The sequence below is a fragment of the Zingiber officinale genome, chromosome 11B, assembly GCF_018446385.1.
Source record: "Zingiber officinale cultivar Zhangliang chromosome 11B, Zo_v1.1, whole genome shotgun sequence".
Lineage (NCBI taxonomy): Eukaryota > Viridiplantae > Streptophyta > Magnoliopsida > Zingiberales > Zingiberaceae > Zingiber > Zingiber officinale.
Genome location: NC_056007.1, coordinates 80,916,067 through 80,925,416, shown reverse-complemented (window position 1 = coordinate 80,925,416; position 9,350 = coordinate 80,916,067). Strand labels below are relative to the sequence as shown.

Sequence of the window (9,350 nt, the reverse complement as noted above, 5' to 3'; positions counted from 1 at the left end):
ATAAATAATATTATTTTTAAAATTTAGAATATTCAAATCAATTATTACCCTATTTAAAAATTTTAAATTAAATTTTAAATAAAATAAATAAAAAAATCTTTACATCAGCTACCCTATTTATTCCTTAAATTTTATATTTATAAATAGTACTTTCTAAATTTCGGTATATATAGTATAATAAAAATATATATCTAAATTTAATAAAGTATTTTTTTACTCTAAATTATATATTTTGAAAAAAAATGGTATGTATGTTATTGGAGAATGGATTTTATTCCCAAAATCTTATAACAGAGAGAAAAAAATAAAATAAGCATATATGCAATGGAAAATAGATATTTAAATTTAATAATTTTTTTTATCTTAAATTATAAAATTTTGGATAAGAAAACTAGTGTAAATGCTGTTGCCATATGCACCATCCGCATGTTAATCAAGTGGTATACCATGGATGAAGATAATGAAGTGGACGAAAAATATCGCCCTAGTAGTCTATTTAATTTTAATTTATCCTTTACACATAATCATGGGACGTCCGGGATTTTTTATTTTTTTTTTACATAAATGTATAACTGGCTCCTAAACCAACTCCCTTCTGCTGGTCATTATCTTTAGTCACGCAGCAAAAATCTTTGCATTGCTTAGCAGCAAAACCACACTTCACGGACAAATGTACTGCGTGTTTTGTGTAAAGGCAAATCTAGTCTTTGAGCTTGCAAGGCAAAGGCAAAGGCAAAGGCAAAGGCAAGCAAGCGCAAAGCCTCTCTCTTGCTTCCCACACTCTCGTTCTCTTCCTAATTCTGCAGCTCCAGGGAGTGTGAAGCCTACGGTCTGGTGCTCCGCCTGGTGATGTGATCGCGTTCCTCCCTTGCCTGCCGTGCCGGTTGCTATAATTCGAGAAGGAAGCGGGAGATCGAGCGAGATCTGCCACTAGATCCATGGTAGCCGCTGCAGCTGCCTCCCGGAACCCTACGAACCCACGCAAGATCGGCTCTCCTTCTCCCGCTCGCGAAGATCTCCAGAACCCTTATCGCCTGCCCCTGATCCCATCGGAAAAGGACAATGCCGGTGGCGCGGTGAGACGGCCTCGTACCACGGAGATCAGTTCCCGTTATCTCTCCTCTTTTAGTTCTCCCTCTGCCTCTTCGAATTCTAGTTCGTATTCTGCCACCACTACCTTCTCTTCTTCGATCTCTCGGCGTTTTCCGTCGCCCTTCCCGAGCACCCGGCCGTCGACGCCACCGGCATTGCGCCAATCCGGCTCCCAGAAGCGATCCTGCTCCGCAGATCGGGCTCGACCTTCCACGCCTGCGGGCCGTAGCGTGCCGACAGAGGCAGAACCCTCCGCCGCCGCCGCCAGCACCCTCTGCACGACGACACGAAGTCTTTCCGTCTCGTTTCAGGGTGAATCTTTCTTCTACCAGACCAGCCGCGCTAAGGCTGTCTCCCCTAGCACCCCCACTCCAGAGCGGCGGCGACCCGCTGCCATCGGCTCTGCTGCAGCGAGGACTGGTGAGCATTTGGAGAACACAAGGCCCTTTGAGAACCACCACCGGTGGCCTGCTTCCCGAGCCCAGCCATCGAATCCGATGATGAGGAGTTTGAGCTGTTCCTCTGAGAAGAAAGAACCGATCTTGGCCACCGTCAGGTTGCTCCACCAGTCGATGTTGTTTGATAGTTCGAGGAGGGCTTCTTTTGATGGGGGTGATCTCTCAGCTTCATCCGATACCGACAGTGTGTCTTCTGGCAGTAATTCTGGTACGCCAGAGTTCAGTGTTCTCTCGAGGGCAAAGGTGACTCCTCGTGGGATTAGTGTACCGGCGAGGTATAGGCAAGAGACGAACAGCCGGCTGAGTCAGTATCCAGAACCTTGTTCCCCATTGCCTTCGCCAGATTCAAGGCCTGGGGCACCGAGGTGGGGTGGGATGAAGAAATTATCTGATAGCCCCTTGTCTTCTCCAAGTTCAATTTCTTCACCACTTCGGGGCCCCACGAGACCTTCTTCACCTAGTAAGCTTGCGGCATCAAGGGGTATGTCTAGTCCTCTACGAGCAAGGACTAATGTAGCAATGTGTACCTCACCAATTACTCGTGTGGGCAATGCACCTTCCATTATAAGCTTTGCCACTGAAGTGCGCAGGGCAAAGAAAGGGGAGAATCGGATTGAGGAGGCTCACTTGTTGAGGTTGCTTGATAACCGACATTTACAGTGGCGATGTGTAAATGCCAGGGCCAATGCAGTCCTGCTACTTCAGAAACTAACTATAGAGGTAATGAATATTCTGAAGATTAGTTTTCTGTATATGTTTGATAGTTTTTCATGAAGTTTCTATTTGTGTAACCTAACTTGGGGAACCTGACATAGATGCCATTACTCGTTAAGAATTTTTGGCAAGTAATTTACTTTCTCTTCAAAATATTTCCTCTATTCCACGACATTATTGTTGGTCTCTGTTCCAGTTAAACGATTTCCAGAAAGAATATAAATTTCCTTTGAAATTCATGAACAAAAAACCAGATTTTACTAGTCATATCCATTATTTGCAACCTTACATGATGATAAGAAAGCTTATCCCTGCCCCCACTGATTGTATAGTGGTAAAACACTTAGGGGAACAAGGGAATAAATAAGAGAATTGGAGTTCGAATTTCAATAGAGACGAATATTATGGAGGTCAGTCTCTAACTGTGCATAAGCCATGCTCTGGATTTATCCGGTAGTTGAATCAGGAGGGAAGGTCGTCTACCTCTAGAATTAGTAGGCTGGACATCTGGATTATCACAAAAAAAAACTTATCCCTGCTTTTTATGTGCCCTGTTTGTGACGTTACAGAACTGATAAAAATATTATAGTATTGTGTTGCCTATATATATAACTCAATCAATCAAAATATCATATAATTAAATACCCAATATGGATCTAAACCTATCCCACATATAAATATAAATCCAATTCTAATTTTAATAATTCTAACACTCCCCATCAATTATTGTCAGCCACTAGGCGGTCAACTTAACCATATATCTCTAATTAAATATCCAATGTGGATTTAAACTTATTAACATACAATCACAAATCCAATTGTAATTCTAATAATTCTAACAGTTCCTATTAGCCACTAGAAGGCCAAGCTACCAGAAGTTTTGCTAGATGACCAACCCATTCTTTTTAGTAACTCATGGTGACTCATGGTCTCTTTCATTCTTATCCAATTTCAAAATACAATTCTTTATCAGTGCCACTTTATAAGCCATCCAAAGTCGATGGAAACCATGATTAAATGGTATGAACTTTCTTTCTGAAAGAAGGTTAAGATAAATTGTTAGAGGTCACTATCTAATATCTTTGTATTTATGGGCTGGGCAGCAACCTGGAGATGCTAAAGATGGACTATTGTTTTGTGTCATAAGATGTGAGGGTACAAGAATAGTAAGCTGGAAATTGCACAATCTTAGGAAGATGTCTCAGGTGTGTTATGGCATGCTGCAATAATCCCTTGTCAGGAAAGTTGAAATGCAAAAGTTACAGAAAGTAGCAAACATCTCCAGGACAAAACAGACCCTGGTCAGGAGCTAAGTGGTTATGATGGTCCCTTCATTTCTAGGGCAAATCTAAAAGTGTGACTTAAATATATAGAATCCACCAATGCGGTCTAACTTCAAAAAAAGGGTGTATTTTCTAATAAGCAGTGTGAAGCAATGTAACTCATGTACTATGCCAAACCTAGCCCCATTACAGGATGAACAAGATTGATTGGAGCATTACAATTTGCCCAACTTATGAACAGATCATCCTCATTGAGCGACATACAACACAAATTGGATACAAGAACCTCTTTGGAGATATTTGCATTCAGAGGACCACCAAGTTGTTGTCTTGACATTAGTTCTTATCCTGGCTGAACAATATATTCACCTTGATGCACAATAGGTTCGATAATCACCTGCATAGCATAGTGATTTCTCTGACAGAATAATTGTCATGACCAAGTTCAAACCACCTGGGACGGAATTATAAAGTTTCTAACTCAGTATGCAAAGCCTAGTCCCATAAGCAATAGATACTAATTAGATTTCCAGGGTATTACAATATCCCTATGTAATAAGGATTCTCGCAAGGCACATATTACATGCACGGTATCAAGGGTGCCCTGCAAGTGATGCAAGGTTCAGAGGCCTATGGTTCACTTTTTTTCTTCCATCATAATTCTGCTGAGAGATCCTGACATAACCCCATCTTTGGTATCATACTTTTCACGACCCGTGTGCATCAACTCGCATTATCTTCAAAAAGAGTTCATGCAATATATGATTGTTGCTCACATATCCATATGCGTTGTTTCACTACTTCACATATGAATATATAATTGAGTATTGTTAGTCAAGCTGCACTCCCTAGACCAAGGAAGTCTATTACTTCAAACCAATTTAATATATATAGGGAGAGAACAGTTGTAAATAAGTTGATTAATTTTATTTGTGATTCTGGTTGTTTAACATATATAAAGAATCCAGAATGTGAGAGAGAAATATATCCAATGACTAATATAATCTGTAAAGGAATGGTGTTTCATGGACTAGGCAAGAGAAGTTACATCTGGATTGGCATGGCTTCTTATTAATCCATACCAACCTTCCAAATTGTTATGGAGAGTCAAATCTGCATATATTGTGCTTTATTTCCTAATGCTTTCATTTGATTTTTACAGAAAAATATATATGATGCATGGACAACTACTTCAGAGTTACGTGATTCTATTACTACTAAAAGGATCAAACTACAACTTCTGACTCAAAATTTAAAGCTGGCTTCCATCCTTAAGGAACAAGTAAATCTGCGTTAAACTTATTTTCTCTTCGATTATGAAATGTCTATTTTGACATGATGGTTTATGATTTTTTGTTCATATTTGGTGCTTTTGGTTATTCACGGCATGATCTATGATTACTTCTAGAGATTTTAATGATCTGACAGTTAGTATGTATAGTTTCTTAATACATTATTGTTGTCCACTTGTCAAACTGTAGTTGGCAATCAATGTTGCACATTATGGTGGAAGCCAACAAGAACTATTCTGCTCTTTGTTCATTATTGGAAAACAAGTGAGGTATATTTCAAGAGTTAACAATTGCAGTTAGATTTATTTCTAGAAAAGTTGCTAATCTATCAGTATACAATACCACTTTCATGAAAACATTCTTTCAGATGTTGAAAAAGTAACCGACTTGAGTCACTTCAGACTATTGTGAAACAATTCCAGCTGAAATGTTCACTGGAGTTTCTTTGTTAGTTTTGATCCAAGCCACTATTTGCCAATCTCAGACAACAGAACCACATTTATCTAATTAACTAATTTGGTCAAACATAAATAATTTTTTCTGATTGAAGGCCATTATCAGATGATTTTTCCAATGTTAGCATCTCATATGATATTTTGTTATGGAGCAATTGACTTGATGCAAATTTGGAATTTATTTGGTATTTAATTTTATTACTTGGCGTACAAGTCGTAGATAATTTATTTTTTAAGTTGTCAAGTCAGCTAAGTGAGTATTTTTTACAATGTTTGCTTTATTTTATTTTAAGTTTAATTGGGTTCGCGCCTTTAAAAGTCTTTTTAATTTATGTTTTTAGTTAATAAACTTCATTATTTGATGAAATTTATTATGAAAGACTAACGTCTTGTTCTCCTGCAACCGCTTGACTCAATCTTTAATCTCTCCACTTGACAAAGTCAGTTCTTCTTGGTTGGGGAGAATGATGCAAATTTGGAATTTTTTTTGCTTAATTTTGTTATTTGGTAGTTTCTCTAATTAAGGATAGAAAGTATTGGTATTAGAGTTAATTGGTAGTATTTTATTTGTGCAAGTCAGACTATTTGTTTCCTAATTGTTAAATCATATTAGGTAAGTGAGTATTTCATATCCCGTTTGTATTATTAATTTTAAAAGTTTAATTGGATTGGAGTTTATAAAAGACCACATTTTTCTGATTATAATTTATCTCCTCAATTAATAAAATTCACTATTTGGTGAAATTCATCTTGAAAGTGTGATGTTGCCTGGTGTTGCACCATGAATCCTTATCAACTTACCCATAATCTAAGTTGGAATGTTCCTTGTAAGTAGCAATTGCGAATGTTATGGTGTTGCTGCTTATTTTTGCTTCTTTATTATTTCCTAGTGTCTTTCAGCTCCAGTTATAAGCTATAATTTATGTGTTGGAGTCTTCAAAGATTGGAAAAATCATGCTATACCCTAGTATTTTTTGCTTTTCTGTTTGTAACTATTTACAGAGCGCAAGAATTCTTAGAGATCTTTATTTTTCTTTTTTTTTTCTATGAGACCTGCCACGAAGCCATGAATTTATGTAAATCCTTTATGCCAACTATTATTCACTTCTATGAACTCACATCTGACTTTATTAATATTGCAGTTGTCCTATCTGGAAGAATGGTCACTCATCGACAGAGAGCATTCAAGCTTATTGTCAGGAGCAATTGAAGCATTAAAGGCTAGCACTCTCCGCCTTCCTATTGTTAGTGGGGCCAAGGTTTGTATATATCTTTCCATACCAACAAACATTATCGTTGGGATAGACAATTCCACTTTTGTCAAATTTAATTATCTTGCTTCGCAGGCGGACATCCTGGAACTTAAGGATGCTGTTGGTTCAGCTGTTGATATGATGCAAGCAATGGGATCCTCAATATGCTCTCTTTTATCAAAGGTGATTGCTTCCTCTACAATATCATTATTGTCATATCGCATCTGCATTGGACTTAATTGTGATCACCTTGCATCTACATTAGGCTTAATCCTGACCTTTTCTTCTACATTAGTTTTTCATACTTTTAGTGTATAAATTGTTAGGATCGGTCGACCGACTAAAAGGGGGTGAATAACTTGCAATCAAAAGTTAAAGTCTTTCTCTTGCTAACTTGCTAGCAAGGACACAGTAATTAATTAAATAAAAATAACATGTAAAGAATAAAAGACTTGAGTATGTACTTGATTACAACCTGGATAGTTGTTAATCCAAGAAGATTGGAAGCACTATCAATCTCCTTCCGCGACAAGGGTCAGAGGTGAAGTAGGTTCTTATAGTAGTTGATCGTACAGATAGCTAAAATTGAATTTAGAAATGAATACAGAGTGTGTTACTTAACCTAGAGGACAAGGCCTCTATTATAGCCTACTGTCGAAATGATCGTTTTGCTGACATGACACTTTGGAGATATCTCCAATCGACTGTTCTTTATCCACGCGCAATGGCTAGTTTTCTAATCTGGCAGCATCGGAGGTGCCTCGGTTCATTGGAGGCGCCTTAAGACAGCTAAGGTGCCTCAAGTCATAAAGGCGACCATTCTTTGTTCCGCTTGCTTTGGTGATGATCCGGCAGTTCGAAATTGAGCTCACTGAACCTAACTCTGACCTTCTCCTTGAGCATGCTTCTTTCCGACTTCTCATCTCTCGGATGCATGCATCCATGCGTCCTTCTCGCTTCATCAGTGTACTCTTCCACTGCACCTCATCTTTGGGATGCATCAAGCCCGTCGGCTCTCTTCCCGTGTCATCCTTCTCGTTCACTGCGTTTTCGCTCGACTTTTTGTATTCCTAAGTCTCTGCATACTCAAACATAAGACATCAAATACACATGACATAATTTAACTCGGTTGATCAACATCAAAATTAATCCTGGATATTTACATAAATATGGTTGTATTTTGGATTGTCGTTGCATATATTCTGTTCAGACAAACAGAAACCATTGTATGGGATATATTAATGTAAATGGATCCAAGGTTCAATTTACTGCTATTGATCAGAATTATGAGAAATGAAGAATCCTTCTGATTTAGCTGCTATTCTGATTCGTGGCTTTTTTTTTGCACATCACTGTTTTAGGGGTTTCTACCGGGGCTGACCAACCTGATGTAGTAGTACCAAATGATTTAGGCAGTGTCTGTTGACTCATTATCCATTGCACGTGCATCTCATTGACATCAAACTCCTTGCATAATTCACTATATATAAAATTGGTGAGCCTAGTTGGGATAATCATGGCGTAATTTGTCAGCAAATGCCTATTTGCAGGTGGAAGGCACGGTTATCTTGGTATCTGATATTACGAAATTGGCTGCACAAGAAAGAGCACTACTTGATCGATCAAGAGATTTCTTGTCCACAGCAGCAGCTTTGCATGCAAGTCTCGCTTCTTTTTTCCTTTGTCCATCATTTCAGGTTTCACTTCCCTAACTTATGTAAATTTGCAAAACAGGTAAAGCAATGTAGCCTGCAAGGGCATCTCGTACAGCTTAAAAGAAAAGCCAAGCAGATGTAATAGCACAGCAGGTTCTCAGCAAACTTGTTATCACTAACATCACAGAAACTCTTCCTTTTTCTAACCAGGAGTGCCGATGAAATAAAAGAATCTAGTATTTTGCATGTCTGATTCGTGCATTTTCTTCTCCTCTTCTATTTCAATCATTCTCCTCCCTCGTCCCCCCTTCCCCTGCATTTGTAACACCAGATTGATTGCCTTCTTTGGTCATGGTCATGCTCGTTTTCTTGTGATAATCAAAGAAAAGTGTGTATATATACAATGCAATATTTGGTTAGAGCTAGCAATTGTTTACAAAAGGTATTTGTGCTTTAATTTTGATGTCAAGATGGATAGCGATTATTTTATGCATTGATTAGAAAAGGATTTGTAGTTGATGTGGATTGTAACGAGTAGACTCAGAAGATAACGTGGTCGTCAACGCCAAGGTGATGTAGTGGTCAAAGTTAAGATGATGTGGTAGTTAAAGCCAAGGGAAGAGAGCATTCTTCACTTGACTTCATTGTTTGTCTAGCGCTAAGGCTCTTAAGTTCAGCCTAACCGGCTCTCAGGTCCAACCTGATCGGATTATAAGTCGTGTGGAAGAGAGGCAATCCGCCCTTAACTCGGTCAAACATAAGGGGTTTAGTGCTTTTCTTTTGAACTGTAAAGATAGCATGTCCGGTCATACAATAGTCGATCGGGTTTAAAAACAACCGACCCTATAGATCGGCCGGAATATCCGACCCACCTTATAATCGACCATCTATATGTATGGTCAAAATAAGGGTTAGCCTCCCTGATGTTTATAAATCTCTCTATGCATGTCCGACCAAATAAAAGGTCGGTCAAGCTTAAGGCATTTAGTCTCATAAATCTCTCTATGCATGTCTGGCCAGATAAAAGGGCGGTCATGCTTAAGGTACTTAACCTCATAAATCTCTCTATGCATGTCAGGCCAGATAAAAAGTCGGTCGGGCTTAAGGACTTGACTTCATATTGATTCTTAAACGAATTTCCAGTACAC

General features: G+C 38.5%; 1 protein-coding gene across 2 annotated transcripts; it reads left to right on the top strand.

Annotated features, from left to right (window-relative positions):
- Positions 1-606: 606 nt before the first annotated feature.
- On the top strand, positions 607-8,691 carry LOC122034882 (QWRF motif-containing protein 2-like). 2 transcript variants are annotated; one of them, XM_042594243.1, is made up of 6 exons: positions 607-2,270; positions 4,710-4,829; positions 6,437-6,553; positions 6,641-6,730; positions 8,098-8,205; positions 8,282-8,691. In XM_042594243.1, exons 1-6 carry the CDS (start codon positions 939-941, stop codon positions 8,342-8,344), a joined length of 1,830 nt encoding a protein of 609 aa, XP_042450177.1. In that variant the 5' UTR covers positions 607-938; the 3' UTR covers positions 8,345-8,691. The 2 variants fall into 2 exon arrangements, with proteins under 2 accessions (XP_042450177.1, XP_042450178.1); XM_042594244.1 differs by lacking the exons at positions 8,098-8,205; positions 8,282-8,691 and adding an exon at positions 5,029-5,108 and having other exon boundaries at positions 6,641-6,734.
- The last annotated feature ends 659 nt before the right edge of the window (positions 8,692-9,350 follow it).